The sequence below is a fragment of the Cnephaeus nilssonii genome (assembly GCF_951640355.1).
Source record: "Cnephaeus nilssonii genome assembly, chromosome: Y".
Lineage (NCBI taxonomy): Eukaryota > Metazoa > Chordata > Mammalia > Chiroptera > Vespertilionidae > Cnephaeus > Cnephaeus nilssonii.
Genome location: NC_137096.1, coordinates 1220152 through 1245939, shown reverse-complemented (window position 1 = coordinate 1245939; position 25788 = coordinate 1220152). Strand labels below are relative to the sequence as shown.

Genomic DNA, 25788 nt, shown 5'->3' with positions numbered 1-25788 from the left:
TTAAAGTCCTGTTGAAGGATGGTCGTCACAGCCGAACGTGTACCACATGGCCCAGGATTAGTCATTTTTAAAAAGGTATTTATTTTAAATATATTTTTTACTGATTTCAGAGAGGAAGGGAGAGGGAGAGAGAGAGAGAAACATCCATGATGAGAGAGAATCATGGATCAGCTGCCTCCTGCACGCCCCCTACTGGGGATCAAGCCTGCAACCCGGGCACGTGCGCTTGACCGGGAATCGAACCCGGGACCCTTCCGTCCGCAGGCCGACGCTCTACCCACTGAGCCACACCGGCTAGGACCCACCCTTCCTTTTCTATGGGTTTTTATCCATGGCCTCCTATTCTTGGCGGCTTAGGAAAAGACTTTCTCATTTTGTTTCCAAAGGAAGGAGGCGGTCGACTCTTCTCTCCCTTCAGCCCACTGAAAACAAAACAAAATAGTTTCTGCCCGGCCCGTGTGGCTCAGTGGTTGAGTGTTGACCTATGAACCACGAGGTCGGGGTTCTATTCCGGGTCAAGGGCACAGGCCCGGGTTGCGGGCTCCATCCCCAGTCGGGGGCGTGCAGGAGGCGGCCGGTCCATGATTCTCTCTCTCTCCCTCTCCCTTCTCTCTCTCTAAAATTCAATAAAAAATATTTTTTAAAAGACAGGAATTATGTTTATATCAAACACCACGTCCGACGGGCAAGGACTCTTATTACTCAGTGTTTGAAGTGAAGAATGAGCCCAGTTTTGCTCAGTGGAGGGAGCATCATCAGCCTGTGAACGGAAGGGTCCCGGGTTCGATTCCAGTCAAGGGCACGTGCCTTGGTTGTGGGCTCGAGCCCCAGTCGGTATGGCCTGTGGACTCAAGGGTCCTGGGTTCGATTCCCGGTCCAGGGCACAGGCCCGGGTTGCAGGCTCCATCCCCAGTAGGGGGCGTGCAGGAGGCAGCCGGCCCATGATTCTCTCTCTTCTTGGATGTTTCTCTCTCTTTCTCCCTCCATGCAACGAATAAAAATATACGGCCTTGAGCTTTGCTTTGCACGAAATCTCTTAGGCCCACGGTTCCACTCACCCATGTTTTCCCAGCGTGAACGTGTCCCGCTGAAAATTACAGCTTTTGGTGGGTGTCATGGACGCTGTTGGTGATGGTTTAATAAAATCAGAATAGGGTACGCACAACAAGATTACGGCGTGCGTTGTAGGTAATTGCTTGCTGTTGGCATTGCACAAAGCTTGACATCCTCAACAGGCACTTTGCCTCTGCAAAGCCTAATTTTGAGTCCAAAGGGCTGAAATCACGCCGGCTGGGTTGGCTCCGTGGATTAGAGCCTCGGCCTGCGGACGGAAGGGTCCCGGGTTCGACTCCCGGTCCAGGGCATGGACCTCGGTGGCGGGCACATCCCCAGGTGGGGGGCGTGTGCAGGAGGCAGCTGATGGATGTTTCTCTCTCATCGATGTTTCCAACTCTCTCTCCCTCTCCCTTTCCCTCTGTAAAAAAAAATCAATAAAATATAATTTTTAAAAAAAATCAATGCAAAAATATCCTCAGGCCAAGATTACAAAAAGAAATAATAGAAATGATTTTAAAAAAATAGTGAAATCGTGGCCTGGGCAAATGCATACTTCCTTTTATTCGGAGCGGACTTTCAAGATTGTGTGAGGGAAAAGGTTAAATGAGGGACCCTTAAGAGCTTTGGGTAGGTGGAGGGTTTTTTTAAAAATATATTTTTATTGATTTCATATAGAAAGGGAGAGAGAGAGATAGAAATAATCAATTCATAATAATTCATAATAATCAATGAAGAGAGAGAATCATGGATCGGCTGCCTCCTGCACGCCCCCCACTGGGGATGGAGCCCGCAACCCGGGCATGTGCCCTTGACCGGGAATCGAACCCGGGACCCTTCCGTCCGCAGGCCGACGCTCTACCCACTGAGCCACACCGGCCAGGGCAAGAAAAGTGATTTTAAATCTACCGTCCTAATGTTACATGCCATAAACATTACTATTTCAAGAAAGACGTATTTTAAATATAATAATTTAAATATAATAATATAATAATAATATAACCAAAAACTGTGCTAACATATAGTGTAATATCACAGAAGTTGAAGGAAATATTAAAAAGCTGCCAATAACAGGATGACGCCTACGATATTCGGAAAGGCTTTATTTTTTTTTCCTCTGTTTATGTTGTTCATTAGAGTCCACATATGAGTGAGATCGTGTGGTAATTGTCTGGTAGCTCGACCTTTTCATTCGCTTGCTAAGTAGAAACGTTAATATATTTTAAGAAAAAAGGGTTTAAAATATAATAATGTTACATGCAGTAAGCAATATTTCAAGAAAAAATGATTTTAAATATGTTACATGCAATAAACATTAACATTTCAAGAAAAAACGATTTAAAATATGTTACATGCAGTAAACATTATTATTTCAAGAGAAAACAATTTAAAGTCACATGCAAGAAACATTAGTATTTCAAGAAAAAACTTTTAAATATAATAATGTTCCAAGCAAGAAACAATATTTCAAGAAAAAAAAACGATTTTAAATATGTTACATGCAACAAACATTAATAGTTAAAAAAAACAATTTTAAATATAATAATGTTACATGCAATAAACATTAATATTTCAAGGAAAAAAAAGATTTAAAATATAATAATGTTACCTGCAAAAAACATTAATATTTCCAGAAAAATGATTTTAAATATAATAATGTTCCATGCAATAAGAATTAATATATCAAGAAAAAATGATTTAAAATACAATATTACATGCGATACACATTAATATTTCAAGGAAAATGATTTTAAAAATAATAATGTTCCATGCAATAAACAATATTTCAAGGAAAAAACAATGACTTACAATATAATAATATTACCTGCAAAAAACACTAACATTTCAAGAAAAAACGACTTTAAATATAATAATGTTCCATGCAGTAAGAATTAATATATCAAGAAAAAAATGATTTAAAATGCAATATTACATGCTATACACATTAATATTTCAAGAAAAATGATTTTAAATACAATATTACATGCAATACACATTAATATTTCAAGAAAAATGATTTTAAATACAATATTACATGCAATACACATTAATATTTCAAGAAAATGATTTTAAATACAATATTACATGCAATACACATTAATATTTTCAGAAAAATGATTTTAAATACAATATTACATGCAATACACATTAATATTTCAAGAAAAATGATTTTAAATACAATATTACATGCAACACACATTAATATTTCCAGAAAGGCGATTTTAAATATAATAATGTTCCATGCAATTAGAATTAATATATCAAGAAAAAAATGATTTAAAATATAATATTACATGCAATACACATTAATATTTCAAGAAAAATGATTTTAAATATCATAATGTTCCATGCAATAAACAATATTTCAAGGAAAAAACAACCACGATTTAAAATATAATAATATTACCTGCAAAAAAACATGAACATTTCAAGGAAAGCGAGCGTGGAGCCAGGCAGCCAGGGACCCCTTTTCCGCGGATCCAGAGGGAATGGGGACTGTGTGTGTGTGTGTGTTTGGGGGGGGGACACCTCGTGGCCCCTAAATGCTCCCCCACAGCTGAGAGATGAGCGTGCCATCTCCCCGGAGGCACGCGTCCTCAGACCACGGCCCGCGGGCCACAGGCGGGTGTTTTTGCCATGTTGTGTGTTTTTACTTCAAAATAAGATATGTGCCGTGTGCATAGGAATTGGTTCCTAGTTTTGTTTTGTTTTTTAAACTACAGTCCGGCCCTCCAGACCCCTGCCCCAGACAGACACGGGGTGACTGGGCGCCATCGGAGCGGGGAGGCATTCCCTGGCCTGGTTAACGGGGTGTCTGCCGGGCACGCCCGCCCGGGCAGCGAGGGATCAGCCATCGGCGGATGGAACGGTTGGATGCCCCGTCGGCTGCCAGAACATCGAGCGGAGAGACACGTTGCTCCCCGAGTCGCTGGCCGGCTGCTAAGGGGATGATTTGTGTTCCTTCCCCGTTCCCGGGGGACACGGGCCGGCACGCTCCGTGCCGAGTGAGGCGTGCAGCCGCCATCTGGGGTCCTCTGGGCGCCATCCGGCGTGGAGTTTGGCCCACGAGGCGCCCTCCAGTCCCCGCGGGAAATTTCTTTTTTTTCCTTCAAATGTATTTTGACGAAAAGCACGGTGCATGAAATTGGTGCACAGGGGGGGTGGGTGGGGGATCCCTCGGCTGGGCCTGCGCCCTCTCGCAGTGCGGGAGCCGTCCGTCGGACGTCCTCAGCGCCGCCGTGGAGGCGGGAGAGGGTCCCGCCACCGCCGTGGTGCTCGCCAGCCGCGAGCCCGGCTTTTAGCTTGAGCGTCTGCCCCCTGGTGGTCAGTGCGCGTCATAGCGACCGGTCGTTCTGCTGTTCGGTCCATTTGCATATTAGCCTTTTATTCTATAGGATTGATTTCAGAGAGGAAAAGAGAAGGCGAGGGAGAGAGAGAGAAACATCCGTGAGGAGAGAGAATCACGGATCGGCTGCCTCCTGCACGCCCCCCACTGGGGATGGAGCCTGCAACCCGGGCATGTACCCTGAGCAGGAATCGAACCCTGACCTCCTGGTTCATAAGTTGATGCTCAACCACTGAGCCACACCGGCCTGGCTTCTGTCTTCTCTGAAGATCCAGCTCACATCCAGCGGTTGGGACTGTAGGTGGGCAGGATGCATTAGGGGTTGCCTTTGGGTATTGCCACCACCCAATACGTTAACCACCCAATACGTTAATTCCCCGGGATTTCTGCCAAAAATTACCATCAGCATGAGGGCTTCAAACAAGAGAATTGGCCCCTAGGCAGTGTGGCTCAGTGGATAGAGCATCAGTCTGTGTACCAAAGGGCCGTGGGTTCGATTCTGGTCCTGGGCACGTACCTGGGTTGCAGGCTCGAATCCCGACCCCGGTCAGGGTGCGTGCGGGAGGCAACTAATAGATAAGTCATCTATACTGATAAAAGGGTAATATGCTAATTAGACCGGACGTCTTCTGCACATCCATCCAGACGTCCTTCAGGACAAAGCCACGGTGGCAGGGGCCGAGGCAGAGGCGGTTAGGGGCGATCAGGCAGGCAGGGGAGAGCAGTTAGGGGCGACCAGGCCAGCAGGTGAGCAGTTAGGGGCTATTAGGCAGGCAGGCAGAAAGGTTAGGGGTGATCAGGCAGGCAGGCAGAGATGGTTAGGGGTGATCAGGGAGGCAGGCAGACAGGTAGGGGTGATCAGGCAGGCAGGCAGAGATGGTTAGAGGTGATCAGGCAGGCAGAGGTGGTTAGGGTTGATCAGGCAGGCAGGCAGAGATGGTTAGGGGTGATCAGGCAGGCAGGCAGAGATGGTTAGGGGCGATCAGGTAGGCAGGCAGAGATGGTTAGAGGTGATCAGGCAGGCAGGTAGGCAGAGAGGTTAGGGATGATCAGGGAGGCAGGCAGAGATGGTTAGGGGCGATCAGGCAGGCAGGTAGGCAGAGAGGTTAGGGATGATCAGGGAGGCAGGCAGAGATGGTTAGGGGCGATCAGGCAGGCAGGCAGGCAGAGATGGTTAGAGGTGATCAGGCAGGCTGGAGAGCAGTTAGGGGGTGATCAGGCAGGCAGGCAGGGGAGCGGTTAGGAGCCAGCGGTCCCGGATTGCGAGAGGGATCGGACCTAAACCGGCAGTCGGACATCCCCCGAGGGGTCCCGGATTGGAGAGGGTGCAGGCCGGGCTGAGGGACCCCCTCCACCCCGTGCACGAATTTCGTGCACCAGGCCTCTAGTATCCATAATAAGAGAGAATCGTGGACCGGCTGCCTCCTGCACGCCCCCTACTGGGAATCAAGCCCCCAACCCGAGCATATGCCCCGACCAGGGAATTGAACCGTGACCTCCTGGTTCACAGGTCGATGCTCTACCACTGAGCCACACTGCCTGGGCTGAAAAATTACTTTAAAAAAAAAAAAGAATTAACCAAGACAAAATGAAAAGAGAGCGAGCGAGAGAGGACGTTGGCCCCAAGAGGTTTTATGGAAACCCTGAAGGTTCGTTGGGGTGTCTGCCAGCAAGGAGGAGTGTCTGAGGGAGGGAGAAGTCGGTTTCCTGGCTAAAATATTAGTATTTTTAGAGGAAAAAAAAAAAATAAAAGAAAGAAAAAGAAACAAAAGTGAAAAAAAAAGAAGACCTGTTTGCACATAGATTAATCCTATTTACCGCCTCCTCATGAAGTGTTTTCTGTGGTGTTCACTATTTTAAGCTGCGTTCCGTGGTTCCCTATAAATCCCACAGAAAGTAATCCTCGTAGCCAAGATGAAAAATTCATAACCCGGGAAGAGATTTGCGTCAATAGCCGAGATGGCGCCTCATCGTGCCGGAGAAATGAAGTCGCGAAGCTAGCAATCACTTAAGGGGATCTCAACATATAATATGCTGATTTAAAAAAAAAAAATGGAACTCATTTAGCATACGTCTGTGAGCACCCCGGGAGAGAGGGAGTTTGCATCTGGGTCTGACGCTAATGCTGCGATGAATTTACAATGGAATGCATCGATTGGCTTGGCGCCATTGCGCACATATTGGATGGAAATTTCATCATCAGGAAAATCTCATCACACATTATTTTCCGAAGCGAGACAAGCCTAATACAAACAGAGAAGAATATATATTAATTTTTTTTTTTTTTTATTTCAGGGAGAGGGAGGGAGAGAGAGAGAGAAACATCCGTGATGGGAGAGAATCACGGATCGGCTGCCTCCTGCACGCCCCCTACTGGTTGGGGATGGAGCCTGCAACCCGGGCATGTGCCCTTGACCAGGAATCGAACCCGGGACCCCCTGGTTCGTAGGTCAATGCTCAATCATGGAGCTACCTCTGCTGACCTATTTTTTTATTTTTTAACGAGAGGCCCGGTGCACGAAATTCGTGCATGGGGGAGGGTCGGTGTCCCTCAGCCCAGCCTGCACCCTCTCCTACCTGGGACCCCTCGGGGGGTGTCCCTTTCACAATCCGGGACTGCTGGCTCCCAACCGCTCGCCTGCCTGCCTGCCTGATTGCCCCTAACTGCTCTGCCTGCCAATTTGATCACCCCCTAACCACTCCCCTGCCAGCTGGATCGACACGTAACTGCTCCCCTGCCGGCCCGATCGCCCCCAACTGCCCTCCCCTGCAGGCCTGGTCCACCCCCCAACTGCTCTCCCCTGCAGGCCTGGTCCACCCCCTAACTGCCCTCCCCTGCAGGCCTGGTTGCCCCCAAGTGCCCTCCCCTGCAGGCCTGGTTGCCCCCAAGTGCCCTCCCCTGCAGGCCTGGTTGCCCCCAAGTGCCCTCCCCTGCAGGTCTGGTTGCCCCTAACTGCCCTCCCCTGCAGGCCTGGTCCCCCCCAACTGCCCTCCCCTGCAGGCCTGGTTCCCCCCAACTGCCCACCCCTGCAGGCCCGGTTGCCCATAACTGCCCTCCCCTGCTGGCCTGGTCCCCCCCACAACTGCCCTCCCCTGCAGGCCTGGTCCCCCCCAACTGCCCTCCCCTGCAGGCCTGGTTCCCCCCAACTGCCCACCCCTGCAGGCCCGGTTGCCCATAACTGCCCTCCCCTGCTGGCCTGGACCCCCCCAACTGCCCTCCCCTGCAGGCCTGGTCGCCCCCAAGTGCCCTCCCCTGCTGGCCATCTTGTGACGGTCATCGTTTGACCACATCTTGTGTGAGGGCGTGATGGTCAATTTGCATATTGCCCTTTTCTTATGTAGGATTACAGGTTACATTCAACATTCCTTCCCCCTCTTCTCTCTCCCCAACAGTCACCACACTGTTGCCGACGTCCGTGAGTCCTTTCTGTCTTTTTTTTTTCTTTTCATTTTTGCTCAATCCCTCCCCCCAGCCCCTCTCCACCCTCCCTTCACCGAGCTCTCTCTCTCTCTCTCTCTCTCTCTCTCTCTCTCTCTCTCTCTAATCCCATCTCTGTTTTGCTTGCGTGGGTGGGTGTGTTTTCACATCCCATTACAGAGCAGGTACCTCAGGGCCCATCAACGACTATTTCATTTTCAGCACGCCGTGTTCGCTGTAAAAATGCATGGAAAACGCCGACTATCATTCAGTATGAAATCAGTTCCCGTGTTTAAATACATTCGTGGTCGCATCTCGGGCCCACGCCGTGGATGGTTCGGGGAGGGGATATATATATATCTCCCATCCGCAGAACGTTCGGCGGAAAAGGGGAGGGACTCCTGTACGTCTAATAGGATTCGTCTTTTATGCCCGAGAACAGAAATCGCTCGATAACAAAATTCACGACCTAAGAAAACAAATGGATAGAATTGCTTTGCGTTCGTCTGGATCCCAGTCCCCTGAGATTTCAATCATAAACACAGCCATCTATCACAGACCTGTAACATTATGCATTTATCCCGTTCCTACCAGAGAGAGTGTGAAATCCATCCTTGCCCGTTTCCCCCCCCCAAAAAAGACCATGTATTAGTCCCATTTTTCTCTCAGTCTTTCTTCCAAACCCAGTGAGAGTAAAAGAAAAAAAAAAAAATATATATATATATATATATATATATATATATCCCATAAAAAACCCTGTAGCCCTAGCTGGTGTCGTTCAGTGGATAGAGCGTCGGCCTGCAGACTGAAGGGTCCCGGGTTCGATTCCAGCCAAGGGCACATGCCCGGGTTGCAGGCTCCATCCCCAGTAGGGGGCGTGCAGGAGGCAGCCGCTCCGTGATTCTCTCTCTTCGTGGATGTTTCTCTCTCTCTCCCTCTCCGTTCCTCTCTGAAATCCATAAAAGTGTTAATAAATGAAATCATTTTAAAAAAATAAAATATATGCCAATTATTTTTAAAATATATATATATAAAAAATTAATGGACATCCTTCGGGACTCTGGGCATGGAGATATTTTATTTATAAAATCACATTTAAATTTTAATAAGGGCGCAGCCGTACTTGTCTTTGAAGTAGCTGGAGTATTCCCTTTAATATTTGAAACCAGATCCCCACCGAGGTGTGATAGATCCAGTACCACCAGCATGTCAAACTCAAAGGCTCGCCCGGGCCAGATAAACAAGGTTTACGTGGATTTGGGCCGCAAAAAAGAAGGAAAAAAAAAGCTTCCATTTTCACAGAAACGTAGGTTTATTGCGATAGAGACAGGCTGAAGACAAAGGGCTGAGATAAAAGATCCATCGTGAACGTAACATAATAGAACACGTTAATAAAAATGAATATTTCTTCCGGAACCTGAACTCACCAGACCCTGAGTCACGGCAGAAATGAATAAGCGTCACGTCAATAAACCTATTTTTCTCGTTCACCGGAAGCGAATCATTTCCTGTTGCCCAAACCACGCAAGTCAGTCCGAGACGAAGGACGTGGCCGTCGGCTGCTAGAATATTCGCGGCCGGTATCCGTGGGGAGAAATGGTGGGCCTGCGTGTAGGGAGCATTAAGGAAATGAATGGCACACGATGACAGTCATCCGTCAGTAGCCAACGTTGTCGTTTGTGATTAATAACTAGAGGCCCGGTGCACGAAATTCGTGCACAGGGGAAGGGGGCTCCTCAGCCCAGCCTGCACCCTCTCGAATCCGGGACCCCTTGGGGGATGTCTGACCCCTCGGGGATCGGGCCTAAGCCGGCAGTCGGACATCCCTCTCAAAATCCGGGACAGCTGGCTCCTAACTGCTCACCTGCCTGCCTGCCTGATTGCCCCTAACTGCCCTCCCCTGCCAGCCTGGTCACCCCTAACCGCCTCTGCCTGCCGGCCTGATTGCCCCTAACTGCCCAACCTGCTGGCCTGCTCGACCCGAACTGACCCCCCCCCCCACACCAGCCTGGTTGCCCCTCACTGCCCCCCCTGCTGGCCTGGTCGTCCCACGCAACCTGCTGTTCAGTCATTTGGTCGTCCCTCACAAACCCCCCCTGCTGGCCTGGTCGCCCCATGACACCTGCTGTTGGGTCATTATGAGGGCGTCGTGACCAATTTGCATATCACCCTTTTATTCGTATAGGTGACGTGTAACAGGATATTGCAAAACTTAAGTGACGAAACTTTTTTAAAAAATATGTATTTTATTGATTTTTTAAAGAAAGGAAAGGAGAGGGAGAGAGAGTTAGAAACATCTATGAGAGAGAAACATCCATCAGCTGCCTCCTGCACGCCCCCTACTGGGGATGTGCCCACAACCAAGGTACATACCCTTGACCGGAATCGAACCCGGGATCCTTCAGTCAGCAGGCCGACGCTTTATCCACTGAGCCACACCAGTCAGGGCAAGTGACGAAACTTTTATTAAAACGTTTCTTAGATACCGTTCTCTTGGCTGGGCGGCAAAAATAATCGTAGTGAGCCGCATGCGGCCCGCGGGCCCCGAGTTTGACATGCTTATGCTAATGATGAGAAGAAATGGGATATTATTTGGGGCATTCTGTGGGGAGGGTGGATTTGAGATGCCTTTTTTTGGGGATCTACCCCGGCATTCATTCCAGCAAAATCTGTTTCCCTTAGAATCTATTTCCTTCATTCCGTGCCGCCCCCTGGTGGTCAGCGCATGCCATTGCGAGTCACCGGTCTCCCGGTCGAACTCCCGCGGGGACAATTTGCTCATTAGGCTTTTATATCTATAGATGACAGTTGACATACAAGATTACATTCGTTTCAGGTGGACAACGTAGTGATGAGACATTTATATACCTTACAAAATGACGACCCCCATTAATCTGGTACCCATCTGATGCCATAATCATAATCCTCTAATCCCCATGTGTGCGTAGCTCAGGACTGTGACCGAATTCAACCCTCAAGAGCCGTCGGCTGATTTTTAGGCCGTTTAAGTGATTTTATTTGCCAGGGCAGATACCACGGTGGCAACATACTGAAAAAGAGCAAGAGGGCCACCGATTAAATGGACGTAGAACGTGAAAGGCGATATCGAATGACGCTCGTGGGTCAGGCCGGGCGACCCAAAATGAATTTGAAATTGCCGTGTGGCAGACGATTTCCGGTAAAAATCTCAGCAGGGGGTTTTCGCGTCGTCCGTGGACTGGGCTCATTCTGAAACTTTGCCTGGGAAGAGAGACGTTGCCGAAATAAACCGGTCGAGAAAGGAGGAGATGATGCGGGCAGGTCGGTGTTTGTGTTTTGAAAAGGGACCGTGTAGTTACAGTGATCGAGACCATAGGGTACGGCCCTGGACTGGGTGGCTCAGTGGATAGCGCACCGGCCCGCAGACAAAAGGGTCCCGGGTTCGATTCCCAGTCAAGGGCACATGCCCGGGTTGTGGGCTCGATCCCCAGTAGGGGGCGTGCAGGAGGCGGCCGATCCGTGATTCTCTCTCATCGTGGATATTTCTCTCTCTCCCTCTCCCTTCCCCTCTCACTAAAAAAAAAAATAATAATAAATCAATTAAATCTTAAAATAAAAACACAATAGGGTACTTCAATGGATGGGGGTATACAGGGTGTCCCCAAAAAATGTATATACAGGTTGATTTACTTATTCACTCCAGCGGGTTCAATCTGGAAAGAAAAAGAACATCAATTCAGCTATCAAAAAGAATGTGTAGCCCTAACTGGTTTGGCTCAGTGGATAGAGCGTCGGCCTGCGGACGGAAGGGTCCCGGGTTCGATTCCGGTCAAGGGCATGAACCTTGGTTGCGGGCACATCCCCAGTGGGGGGCGTGCAGGAGGCAGCTGATGTATGTTTCTCTCTCATCGGTGTTTCTAACTCTCTGTCCCTCTCTCTTCCTCTCTGTAAAAAATCAATAAAATATATTTAAAAAGAAAAAAAATGTATATACATTTATGGGGGACGCCCTATAGGTAAATGAAATATGACTAGAGCCAATGAATAAACCCTCACATTTAAAGTGAATTGGCTCTCTTTTTTAAAACATATATTTTTTAACTAGAGGCCCGGTGCACAAAACTCGTGCATGGGGAGGGTCCCTCGGCCTGGCCAGCGATCGGGGCTCTACGGGGCCTTCCTTCATTCTATGCCATCCCCTGGTGGTCAATGCATGTCATAGCGAGCGATTGGTCTCCCGGTCGAACTCCCACGGGGGCAACTTGCTTATTAGGCTTTTATATATATAGATGACAGTTGACATACAAGATTATATTAGTTTCAGGTGGACAATGTAGTGATGAGACATATATGTACCTTACAAAATGATGGCCCCATTAATCTAGTACCCATCTGATGCCATACAGAGCTATTATAACCTTGTTAATTATATTAGTGGCCCGGTGCACGGATTTGTGCCCATTGAAAGAAAATGTATTAGCAGAAATATTTTAATATCGCTATTTGCGTCTGGCTAATGAAAAAAAGAAAATAGGATTCCTCCGAGGGTCTCCTATCTGCCCACTCCAGGACTTCCGTGAGGATCAAATGAGATGAGGCACGGGAAAACGCTGCACAGACATTTGGTGAAAGTGTAAAATGTGTGCACCTGGCTATAAAGCAGGTCGTGTTCCTGGGCTGAAGTAACTGCAAGGAGGTTAGTCGTCGCTAGGGAGAGGAAGCCGGGCGTTGCTACGTGACGTCATTACTCGGCACCCACAGCCTCCGTTTCAGGGCCGGGCCAGGCCGGGCCGTGGGCCTTATTTTGTGCCATGCGATCTCGGCAGCGTGAGCTGCGATTTGCTGGGGTGTCGCTCCGGGGTGGTGGCGGGTCCTGTGTCCCACTTGGGGGGAAGCCGGGTGTTGGTTTGCGGCACCGTTAATTTTTAATGGCCAGTGCGCGTCCCGGCAGCTCCTGCGTTGAGCGTCTGCCCCCTGGTGGTCAGTGCACGCCATAGCGTCCGGTCGGACGGACAGACACTCAGGCTTTTATATATACAGATTCCCCGTGCGGTATTTCACATCCTCACGACTGCTCTGTGACTATCCATATGTACTGTCTCATCCTTTCACCTTTTTTAAAAATATATGTATATTTTTATTGATTTCAGAGAGGAAAGGAAAGGGAGAGAGAGGTTTCTTTTTTTTCCTTTGCAGCTGTCTCATTTTAACCCCCTAACGTGCCTTTTCTCTCTGGGTTCGATGCCCAGTTTGGGGTGTGCAGGAGGCAGCAGATCAGTGATTCTCTCTCATCATTGATGTTTCTATCTCTCTCTCCCTCTCCCTTCCTCTCTGAGATTAATCCTATAGAATAAAAACCTAATATGCTAATTGTCTGGTCGACCGGTAAGCTGTTCAACCAATCAAAGCGTAATATGCTAATGATATGCTAAGGCCGCTCAACTGCTCGCTATGACGTGCACTGACCACCAGGGGGCAGATAGTCGACCGGTCGACCAGTCGCTATGACGTGCACTGACCACCAGGGGGGCAGACGCTCCGACCGGTAGGTGAGCTTCCTGCTGGGGTCCGGCCGATGGGGACTGAGCGAGACGGGCCGGACACGCCCTGGAGCCCTCCCGCGGTCCCTCCCCGGCTGGCCAACCTCCCGCGTCCCTCCCCGGCCCCGATCGTGCACCGGTGGGGTCCCTCGGCCTGGCCTGCGCCCTCTCGCCATCCGGGACCCCTCGGGGGATGTCGGAGAGCCGGTTTCGGCCCGATCCCGCAGGCCAGGCCGAGGGACCCCACGGGTGCACGAATTCGTGCACCGGGCCTCTCGTAAAAAATCCATTTCAAAAACCCCAGAAAGCCATCCTGGTGCCCTATGTACCGAGCACAAAGTAGGAGGAGGTTTTGGTGCGGTTGAGGCTCACTCCCCACAATGTGTCCACGTGCGAATTCCTGGGGCCTCCAATGTTTGCAATCAAGGTAAGTGATTTCAGTGTATTCGATTTTTTTTTACAAATTCGAACAGCAGTAATCTTTAAGCTACGACTTAATAAGGGTGTCAAACATTGCAAACGTTATCCCCAAGGTTTTCATCTTAGGAAATGCTGATTGAAAATCCTAGTGTGTGTGTGTGTCTCTCTCTCTCTGTGTGTGTGTGTGTGTGTGTGTGTGTGTGTGTGTGTGTGTGTGTTAATCATAGATAAGAATAATTATTCCTTGGGTGGCCACGATTTTAAACTGGCCGCTGACCTTGCCGACTTTTCCTGGAAATGGTGAATTTTTTGGATGCTCCTGCCACCGTGAAAAAAAAAAAAAAGAATGTGTCTACCTTTTTTTCCCCGTGTTGTATGGTTCAAATGTGTTTCTGCGTGTCCACGGTGGAGTTTCGTGTCAACCCAAGCGTCCAAGGGACGTTTTCAGAGAACGTATCCAGGTGATCCCGCGGGACAATCGAGGACCGTTGGGTATTTTACGGGCCTTTCCTGTACGAACGGGGGGCAAAATCTGCTTTTTGATCATTTAATGTTCTTTTTTTTTTCTTTTTTTCCCCCCCCGAACGTCACATTAGCTCATTTCCTTTTTTTCCTTTGCAGTTGTCTCATTTTAACCCCCCAGCGTGCCTTTTCTCAAAATACCCAATTGTTGTTTTTTGTGGGTTTTTTTTGCCAATAACACTCTGAATTCTTTCTTCTTGACATGTATTCTGTTTCTCTACATTTTTCATCGCCCTATTTCTTTCTTTTTTTATTTTTTATTTTTGAAATCCAGCGGGAACAGAATTTAACTTTTTGTGCGACATTCTTCTTCTTCTTTTTTTTTCTTTTTTTTTTCCGGTCTTTGATTGGGTGATATGCTCTCTCTCTCTCTTCTGAACTTTTTTTTTTTTTTGTAATTTTTGCAAACCTGTTGGTTTTGAATTCTTTTTCCCTTTATTTCCCCCTCCCCCTCTGACGCCAGGAGCCAACAGCAAGAGACACTCAGATGATATAACCAGTAATCAGCGTGGGGACGACGAAGGTATATTTTTTCTTGTGCTTTTTTTTTTCTTTTTCCCCCTCCTCCAAAGCTCGATGCATGAGTGTATCTCTATCTCTCTTATTTTTTTTTTCTTCTTCTTCTTTTTCATTTCCACCCGGTTTTTCCTCCCTCAACCTGAAATTAGGACGCCTCGGCGTGCTTCCATCCGTTCTTCTTGTTTGCAAACCACGGTCATTTTTTTTTATAATCCCAGTGACGGTGCAATCACCACCCATGTATTCCCCGTGAGTAGACGTGTGCACACGTCACTGATAAATACGAAGGGAATCATCAACATGGGATGAACAAGGAAAATCCACGTGTGTGGTTTTTTTTTGGGTTTTTTTTCTGGTGTTTTACTTTTTCTTAATTTTTTTTTTCTTATTTTTTTTTCTTATTTTTTTCTTTTTTTTGTTTTTGTTGGCCTGGCCACAAGAAGAGTCCCCGAACTCTGAACACACATATGCATGCATCCTTTCGTTTCTCCCCACCCCCCGAATGTGGTTTGGTGAATTCCTGTTGCATTTTGGATCTCTGGTCTGCATTCCGTGGGGGGGACTGCAAAGTTTGTGAACCACATCGGAGGAACATTTTTTTTTTTGGGGGGGGGGGTGATGGGAGGAGGTAGGGTTACGGGGGGGAGGGGCTGGCCTTTTTCTCTGTTTGTTTGTTTGTTTGTTGTCCAAACAGACGGGTTCTATGCACGTTGATAATGGCTCCCCGAATCGGCCATTGCGAAATATTGTTTTCACATCGTCTATATATATATATAAAAGCCTAAGCGACCGGATGACCGGTCGACCGGTCGCTATGACGTGCACTGACCACCAGGGGGCAGACGCTTAATGCAGGAACTCCCACAGCCAACCTCCTGCGCCCGGCCAACCCCCTGTGGTCCCTCCCCGTGGCCGGCTGGCCCCGATCGGGACTGGGCAAGACGGCCCCCATTGGGCCCCCCATCGCCGGCCGGGCCGACGGACCCCACACGTGCACGAATTCATGCACCGGGCCTCTAGCTGTTCCATAAAACAGCAAACTTCCCCTGTTTGGTCTGGCTCAGTGGATAGAGCGTCGTCGGCCTGCGGACCGAAGGGTCCCGGGTTCGATTCCGGTCAAGGGCATGTACCTTGGTTGCGGGCACATCCCCAGTAGGGGGCGTGCAGGAGGCAGCTGATGGATGTTTCTCTCTCATCCATGTTTCTAACTCTCTATCCCTCTCTCTATCCCTCTCTCTTCCTCTCTGCAAAAAAATCAATAAAATATATTTTTAAAAAAATATATATATATTTTTATTTATTTCAGAGAGGAAGGGAGAGGGAGAGAGAGAAACATCCATGATGAGAGAGAAACATCCATCAGCTGCCTCCTGCACGCCCCACCTGGGGATGTGCCCGCAACCAAGGTCCATGCCCTTGACCGGAATCGAACCCGGGACCCTTCAGTCTGCAGGCCGACGCTCTATCCACTGAGCCACACCGGCCAGGGCTGGAAAACATCTTTATTAAAATATATATATTTTTATTGATTTCAGAGAGGAACAGAGAGAGAGAGAGAGAAACATCCATGAGGAGAGAGAATCATGGACCGGTTGCCTCCTCCACGCCCCCTCCTGGGGATGGAGCCCACAACCCGGGCGTGTGCCCTTGACCGGGGATCGAACCCGGCGCTCTGGCCCACCGAGCCACCCCGGCCAGGGCCCGGGCCGCCTCTCCGTGGGGCTCCCCGTCCTTCCTCGAGGGTCCTCACCGCGTGTCCTCCCTCCCCGTCTCCCCGCAGACATCCACGACCAGAGCAGCAAGAAGCCGGTGATGGTGTACATCCACGGCGGGTCCTACATGGAGGGCACGGGGAACATCATCGACGGCAGCATCCTGGCCAGCTACGGCAACGTCATCGTCATCACCATCAACTACCGGCTGGGCATCTTGGGTGAGTCCTGCCGGCCGGGGGCGCCCACCACGCCCTCCCGGTCCGTGGTGCACGTCCCCCCCCCCCCCCCCCCCCGTCGCCGGGAAATTCCCCGTGAGGCGTCCTCTCCACGTCGGTACGGGGTCTGTGTCTCCCCTCGCGTTGGGGAATGAGTGGGCGAGGCTGCGGCCGTGGTCGGTCAGGGCCGAGGACGGTGGCCTTCTTTGCTGGTCGTGTCGCGGGATGGCGTCGGGTCCGTTGGAAACGCGGGTCCCGTCATTTTTTGAGCGGATTTTCCCGTGTTTTGGGGGCCTCCAGGGATGTCGAGGCAGAGGCGGTTAGAGGGGCGATCGGGCCGGCGGAGGGGGGCAGTTGTGGACGAACAGGCCTGTGGAAGGGGGCAGTGGGTGATCAGGCCAGCAGGGGTTGGGGGAAGGTAGGGGCGATCTGGCCGGCAGGGGAGGGCAGTTAGGGGCGATCTGGCCTGCAGGGGAGAACAGTTAGGGGCGATCAGGACGGCAGGCAGGGGGAGGGGAAGTGGGGGTGATCAGGCCAGCGGGGTGGCAGGGGGGGAAGTTAGGGGTGATCTGGCCAGCAGGGGAGGGCAGTTAGGGGCGATCAGGCCTACCGAGGGGGCCAGTTGTGGACAAACAGGCCTGTAGGGGGGGAGCCGTGTGGATAATCAGACCAGCGTGGGGGGGCAGGAAATTAGGGGCAATCCGGCTGGCAGGAGAGGGCAGTTAGGGGCGATCAGGCAGGCAGGAGAGGGCAGTTAGGGGCGATCAGGCAGGCAGAGGGGGGCAGTTGTGGACAAACAGGCCTGTAGCGGGGGCAGTGGGGGTGATCAGGCCAGCAGGGGTTGGGGGAAGTCAGGGGCCATCTGGCTGGCAGGGGAGGGCAGTTAGGGGTGATCAGGCCAGCAGGGGAGGGCAGTTAGGGGAGATCAGGCAGGCAGGGGAGGGCAGTTGTGGACAAACAGGCCTGTGGAAGGGGGCATTGGGGGTGATCAGGCCAGCAGGGGTTGGGGGAAGTCAGGGGCGATCTGGCCGGCAGGGGGAGCAGTTAGGGACGATCAGGCAGGCAGGGGAGAGCAGTTGTGGACGAACAGGCCTGTGGTGGGGACAATGGGGGTGATCAGGCAAGCAGGGTGGGGGCGGGAAAGTTAGGGGCGATCTGGCCTGCAGGGGAGGGCAGTTAGGGGCGATCAGGCAGGCAGAGAGGGGCAGTGGTGGACAAACAGGCCTGTAGCGGGGAGAGTGGGGGTGATCAGGCCAGTGGGGCAGGAGGGGAAGTTAGGGGCGATCTGGCCGGCAGGGGGGAGCAGTTAGGGGCGATCAGGCCGGCAGGGGAGCAGGTGGCCACGCTCATTGCTTCTGCGTGAGATGGAGCTTAAAGGAAGTCTTCGTTGAACGTTGGAACATTTTTCGATTCACAGGGGTTGGACGCTGGCCAAGTGCGTGGACATTCAGGCGTAGCGCTCATTCTTTTGGCGTTGGGTTCATTTTCCTCAAACGGGGCGTTGGGAAAATATATGTCGTTGGGGGGTATATTTTGAGGATTACCTCCGTGTGGTATTTTTTGGGTATATATATTTTTGCCTGCTGTGTTGCACAATTAGTGAATAATCTATTCCTTGATCCATGGGACAATGCTCATGTTCAAGGCGGAAATGCATCGGGGCGAAGCCCCACGTTGGATTTTGGACATGGCGGTTCGGAGAATGAGACCTGGATGTGGCTTGAACGGTAAAAGACTGAAAACCCAGTAAGGTGAATGCGTGGATCTGTGTCCCACGAGAAACACGGCCGAACATGTATTCTCGCAATAGACAGGTCTCGCCAAGAACGTTGTATGTGCCCTCGTTGCATTTTGAGAATTATTTTCCCATGCACGTGTGGGATTATTCACCTCTCCAAGATGCCGGGACGGAGTCTCGACTTGTAGAAGATACATTTCTAGCCCAGACAGGCCCATCGCCCCAGAGTGCTTTTGATTTTAAAATATATGTATTTTTATTGATTTCAGTGACAAAGGCAGAGAGAGAGAAAGAGAGAGGGAGAGAGAGAGAGAGAGAAAGAAACATCCATGAGGAGTGAGAATCATGGATTGGCTGCCTCCTGCACGCCCCCTAGTGGGGATTGAGCTCACAACCCGGGCCTGTGCCCTTGACCAGGAATCGAACCCTGACCTCCTGGTTCCTAGGTCGACGCTCAACCACTGAGCCACGCTGGCCAGGGCACAGTTGAGCTGTTTGGAGTTTTGATAAAATACCCAAAATCCCTTGGGGTTTTTTTTTTTTTTCAGGAAAACGAAGTCTTAGATTTTGAGCCTTCTCATTTTCTGATTTTCTTTTCTTTTTTTTTACTTTGAAGGCAATCATTTGTTGTTGTTATTATTATTACTAGAGGCCCGGTGCACGAAATTCGTGCAGGGTAGGGTCCCTAGGTCTCGACTCCCCGCCTCCTCCGTCCCTCGCTCCTTCAGCGCCCCACCGCTGCCGCTGTTCGCCCTCTATGTTCCACGCCGCCCCCTGGAGGTCAGCGCACGCCATAGCGAGCGAGCGAACTCCCGCTCTCCCGGTCGAACGCCCGAGCGGACAATTTGCATATTGGCCTTTTACATGTATGGACTTTTACTTTGTGTAACATATGTTTTTTTAAATTACATTTTACTGGGCGTGACATTAGTCAACACGAACATACAGGTTTCGCGGGTGGATTCCTAAGTTACAGAATCTGTATACGGCACCGTGTGCCCAACCCCCAAGGTCAACTCTCATCCAAGGTCACAAGAAGAACTGTAACCAGAATCCTCAACTTGTGGTGTCCGGTTTTTCCCTAACTGCCAGCAGCCAAGGAACCAGAGTATCTCATGAAATACTAACACTTTTCCAAAGAGACCCATCTATACTCATAAAAGGGTAATGTGCTAATTAGACCGGGAGACCTTCCGGACGTCCTTCCGGGCATAGCCATGGTGGTGGGACCGAGGCAGAGGCGGTTAAGGGCGATCAGAGCGGCCTAGGGGGGCAGTTGTGGACGAACAGGCCTATGTAGGGGGGGGGGGCCGTGGGGGTGATCAGGCCAGTGGGGTGGCGGGGAGTTAGGGGTGATCAGGCCGGCAGGGGAGGGCGGTTAGGAGTGGTCAGGCAGGCAGAGGGGTTAGGGGCGATCAGGCCGGCAGGGGAGGGGAGTTAGGGGCGATCAGGCCAGCAGGGGAGGGCGGTTAGGAGTGGTCAGGCAGGCAGAGGGGTTAGGGGCGATCAGGCCGGCAGGGGAGGGGAGTTAGGGGCGTTCAGTCCAGCAGGTGAGGGCGGTTAGGAGTGGTCAGGCAGGCATAGGGGTTAGGGGTGATCAGGCCGGCAGGCAGAGGGTTTAGGGCGATCAGGCACGCCCCCTACTGGGGATCGAGCCTGCAACCCGGGCCTATGCCCTTGACCGGGAATCAAACCCTGAACCCCTGGTCCATAGGTTGACGCTCAACCCCTGAGCCACGCCAGCTGGTCTTCTTTCTCTCTCTTTAAGAAATATATATCTTTATTTTATGTATTTATTTATTAAAGTAGAGACCCAGGGCACAGCATTCATGTAATGGGGGGAAGGGGGAGTCCCTCAGGCCAGCCTGCACCCTCTCGCAGTCCGGGAACCCCTCGGGGGATGTCCGCCTGCCGGCTTAGGCCCGCTCCCCTGGAGATCAGACATCCCTCTGGCCGCCCAGGATCACTCGAGGGATGTCCGACTAACAGCTCGGGCCTGGTCCCCAGCGCTGACCAGCCGTGAGCAGCACTGCCCCCTGGTGGTCAGCGCACATCATAGCAACAAGTCGTTCCCCCGTTGTTGGGGTCCACTTGCATATCCCCCTTTTATTCTATAGGATTGGAGGTCCGGGGCACACAATCCCTGCCCTGAGGCATTGCACCGGAGTGTCTCTCCTGACCTCTGACTCGGCGTCAAATCATGCTTGTCCGTGACCTCCCGCAGCCCACCATGCTCGGACGTCCCAGCTCCTCCACCTGCTGTCATCGTCCCGTCCTTACATGATAGGAACCATGAGAAAAGGGACTTACATCTAACTCAGCGGCCAGGAGGGATGCCCCCCAGGCGAGGATGAACATGGGGGGGGGGATCAAACACAGGTGTCAGCATCGCAATCGTATCTCGAGGGGACTCCCCTGAGCCCCAGGTGCGACCGATCGCTCAGATCCTGCCTTCTCCTCCGAGGAGCTGTATCGACCTCATCTGATTTTTTCTTCGTATCGCGCCGGGCGCCCTGAGCACTGACTGAAATGCGTCTCGCTTTCGAGGAGGGATCATCCGCTCAGCAGTAGGGCTTGCAGGGAACATCTATTCCTGGCTTCCGAAAGGAATCACGTGGGCGTCTCTCCCTGTGGCCCGTGAAGAGGAACCGTGGTCTGGAATTATTTAATCTTCAAGCACAAGACAAAGGGTTCTTGCACAGGCTAATCGGTCTTCTCCGGCCAGCGTGGCTCAGTGGTTGAGCGTTGACCTAGGAACCAGGAGGTCACGGTTGGATTCCCGGTCAAGGGCACGTGACTGGGTTGTGGGCTCCATCCCCAGTAGGGGGCGTGCGGGAGGCAGCCGATCCATGATTCTCTCTCATCATGGATGTGTCTCTCTCTCTCTCCCTCTCTGAAATCAATCAATCAATAGAAGTCTACATTGACAAATCAATCAATAGAGTTCTACAGTGCCCACCCAGTGTGGCTCAGTGGTTGAGCGTCAACCTAGGAACCAGGAGGTCACGGTTGATTCCCGGTCAGGGGCACGTGCCTGGGTTGTGGACTCGATCCCCAGTAGGGGGCGTGCAGGAGGCAGCCGGTCCATGATTCTCTCTCCTCATTGACTAGAGAGGCCCGGTGCATGAATTCGAGCACAAGTGGGGTCCATTGGCCTGTCCAGGGATCGAGGCCATTTGGGAGGGGCTGGTGGGCGGGGAGAGGGACTGTGGTAGGGTGGCCGATCAGTGGTGGGAGAAGCCATGGGAAATTGGCCAGATGGTCCCCACCCATCAGGCCAATGTGGGGGAATGAGGTGGCCAGGGATGGATGCGCCGTGAGAGATTGGCTGGCTGGGAGGCGGGGCCACAGGAAGTTGACCTTGGGAGTGCACTGGCCACCAGGAGGCAGCTCCTGCATTGAGCGTCTGCCCCCTGGTGGTCAGTGTGCATCTTAGCTACCGGTCATTCTGGTCATTAGGTCATATAAGTTGTTTAGGCTTTGAAAGATGTTTCTATCTCTCTCCCCTTCTCCCTTCCGCTCTGAAATCAGTCTACACTAATAAAGGAGAAATATGCAAATTGACCGTGCCTCCGCGACAAACCACCAGCCAATCAGGAGTGAGTATGCAAATGAACCCAACAAAGATGGCGGGTTCATTTGCATACGCAGGTGCGAAGCAGCCGGACGGGGCTGGACGCCTACTATGATGTGGGGCGCGGAAGGCAGAGGGAGCTACAGGAGTGGTTTTATGACGGGAGTGAGGACATGGAGGCTCCCAGGCGTCCGGGAGCGAAGCCAGGAAAAGGAAGGCCTATTCTTGCACGAATCTTCGTGCAACGGGCCTCTAGTACAAATATTTTTAAATGAAAGAATGAAGGTACACCTAGCTGGTGTGGCTCAGTGGATAGAGCATCAGCCTGTGGACCGAAGGGTCCCGGGTTCGATTCCCGTAACAGGCACGTACCTCAGTTTCAGGCTCTTCTCCAGCCCAGGCCCTGGTCGGGGCACGTGCAGGATGTGTTTCTCTCACATCGATGTTTCTCTCTGTCTTTCCCTCTCCCTCCCCGTCTCCCTGAAAATCAATGGAAAAAATATCCTCGGGGGAGGATTCAAAATCAATAAACCAACAAACAAACAAACAAATAAATAAAATTTGTCTCTTGAAAAGAAAAGGAAGAATGGAGGTAAAAAAAAAATATCACACACACAACGCCTGTCCTTCCCTTTGAAGATGCCGTAATGACTGTCTTTACCGATGATGCCAATTACAACCCTCTGGCATTACCAGCCCAGACGCGTGCTCTGGACTGCGCGTTGGCTGTTATTCACCGTGACGGGTATAATTTTCCTGTCTTCCTCCGAATGGCGTGGAAAATTCCTCTCTGAAATCAGTCTACAGCAATAAAAGAGAAATATGCAAATTGACCGTACCTCCGCGGTGCCTATCAGCCAATCAGGAGTGAGTATGCAAATTAACCCGATGAAGAGCCCCCATTCCCTTTGTGGGTTTCGGGACCAGATTTCAGCCCTCGCCCGGTTGGTCGATCTCCATCTCGCTTCTCAGAGAACACAAACATCCACGGCGATGCCAAGCCAGGTGTCGGCCACAGACACCGTGGGGCCCCCCGTCCTGCCTCTCCTTGGAGGATGTAAGACGGAATCGGAATTTCTTAGGAAGTTATCCACGCTCCCTCACCTCTCTGACCTTGGAGATGGAGGGTTCCGGCGTGCAACCTTCCCACATATTTTTGTCTTCTTTGATTTCTGTATTACGTCTAAGGAATTAATTTTCTGTTCCATTTTACGTCCAGCTGATGTATAAGTGTGTGTGTGTTTCAATGAGCCTGGCCAGCGTGGCTCAGGAATTGAGCATCAAGCTATGAACCAGGAGGTCATGGTTTCGATGCCCGGTCAAGGGCACATGCCCGGGTTGCAGGCTCCATCCCCAGTAGGGGGCGTGCAGGAGGCAGCCGATCCGTGATTCTCTCTCATCACTGATGTTTCTATCTCTTTCTCCCTCTCCCTTCCTCTCTGAAATCAATAAAAAATATATACACCGAGTGGCCAGATGATGATGATCTCTGAACACATAATCATCTGGCCACTCAGTGTGTATTCTATAGAATAAAAAGCTAATATGCAAATCGTCCCCTCGACCAGGAGAGAGGGTGCAGGCTGGGCTGAGGGACCCCATGGAGTGCATGAATTTTGTGCACAGGCCTCTAGTTTTCTAATGACTATATAGGGTGTCGCCTAGTATATATCTCAAATTTTATAAAATTGTATTTTTTATATTAAAAAAATCTTTTTAATGTTTTTATTGATTTCAGAGAGGAAGGGAAAGACAGAGAGAGAGAGAGAGACAGAAACATCAACCATGAGAGAGAATCATTGGGGTTCGAGCCCACAACCCGGGCATGTGCCCTTGACCGGGAATCGAACCGTGACCTCCTGGTTCATAGGTCGACGCTCAACCCCTGAGCCACACCGAATGGGCTCGAATTGCCAATTTAAATGTAATTTAGCTAAGACTGAGTATATTTTCCCCCTAATGGGAATTACAGTTTGCAGCTGCATAGGAATAATTGCACCAACACTTGTCAGCATCTGATACTTTTTCCAGTCTAGTGGTTATACATGAAAACTCATTATTGTTTTGTTTTTCTTCTTCTTCTTTTTTTTTAATTTGTTGTTTCTTGAGCTCAAGGCATTTCCATAAATATGTATTTTTTTTCCCCCAAGTGTCCATTGGGAAAGAATTTGGTCATGGTAGTATTTTTTTTTTTAATGTATGAATCCTGTCAATCAAATCCTATAGAATAAAAGCCTGATATGCTAATTGTCCGGTCATCTGGTTGGCCATTCAACCAATCAAAGCGTAATATGCTAATGATGTGCTCAGGCCGCTCAACTGCTTGCTACGACGTGCACTGACCACCAGGGGGCAGACAGTCGACCGGTCGACCAGTCGCTATGACGTGCACTGACCACCAGGGGGCAGACGCTCCGACCGGTAGGTTAGCTTGCTGCTGGGGTCCGGCCGATGGGGACTGAGCGAGACGGGCCGGACACGCCCTGGAGCCCTCCCGCAGTCCCTCCCCGGCTGGCCAACCTCCCGTGTCCCTCCCCGGCCCCGAACGTGCGCCAGTGGGGTCCCTCGGCCTGGCCTGCGCCCTCTCGCCATCCGGGACCCCTCGGGGGATGTCGGAGAGTCGGTTTCAGCCCAATCCCGCAGGCCAGGCCGAGGGACCCCACCGGTGCACGAATTCGTGCACCGGGCCTCTAGTGTATAAATAAATGTCACGGGCTATTAGGACACAGGGATATTTTCTAAATGTGGGCCTTTTGGACCAGACTAGTTTTCAAGAACCTTTCCTCTTGGACAAATGTCTCCATGAACATTTTGGTTGAACCAAATTTCCACCATTCACCCTTTGCATTTCCTGTTTGAAGAAGCGTCTTTCTTCCATCAAATTTTCTATTGGGTTGTGTACCGTTTTCTTACACATTTTTTATCTGCTCAGAGTCCTTCAGCAATTATTTACACTGAGTGGCCAGATGATGATGATCTCTGAACGCATAATAACCTGGCCACTCAGTGTGTGTATATATATATATTAGAGGCCCGGTGCATGAATTCGTGCATGGGTGGGGTCCGGCCAGCCTGGCCAGGGGGAGGGAACATGGGCGGTTGGCCGGCCTGCCTGCCGGTCGAACTCCTGGTCGAGGGGACCATTTGCATATTAGCCTTTTATTTTATAGGATCTACACGGAGTGGCCAGATGATTATGCGTTCAGAGATCGTCATGATCTGGCCACCCAGTGTATACGTTGCAAATGTCTTCTACCCTGTTGCTCAGCTTTGACTATTCTTAGTGGTGTATTTTCTTTTATTTTTTACTAGAGGCATGGTGCATGAAATTCATGGTCTAGGGTGGGGTGGGCGGTGGGTCCCTCAGCCTACCTACCCTGTGCCTTCTCGCAGTCCGGGAGCCTTCGGAGGATGTCCGACTGACGGCTTAGGCTCGCTCCCTTAGCGCCGTGGCAGAGCCTTGAGCCCGGCTTCTGGTTGAGCGCACTGACCACCAGGGGGCAGCTCCTACATTGAGCGTCTGCTCCCTGGTGGTCAGTGTGCATCATAGCGAACGGTCGTTTTGCCGTCAGGATGAAACTGGCTCTCCGACATCCCCAGAAGGGTCCCCGATTGTGAGATGGCGCAGGCCAGGCTGAGGGACCCCACAGGTGCAGTATCGGGGCCAAGGAGGGACGCGGGAGGTTGGTCTGGTGGGGAGGGACCGCGGGAGGGCTCTAGGGTGTGTTCAGCCCGTCTCACCCAGTCCC

The 25788-nt window shown here is 50.9% G+C and overlaps 1 protein-coding gene across 5 annotated transcripts in view; it reads left to right on the top strand.

Moving 5' to 3' along the window:
• NLGN4X (neuroligin 4 X-linked) overlaps positions 1–25788 on the top strand; it is a 117417-nt gene that overhangs the window by 44015 nt on the left and 47614 nt on the right. For 3 of the 5 annotated variants that reach the window (XM_079766067.1, XM_079766069.1, XM_079766068.1), the window contains exons 4-5: positions 14742–14801; positions 16578–16730. The exons of 1 other annotated variant lie outside the window; for it this stretch is intronic. In XM_079766067.1, the coding sequence (XP_079622193.1) occupies positions 14742–14801; positions 16578–16730 (213 nt within the window). The remainder of the gene's footprint in view (positions 1–14741; positions 14802–16577; positions 16731–25788) is intronic. One more of the 5 variants, XM_079766070.1, reaches the window with a different exon arrangement.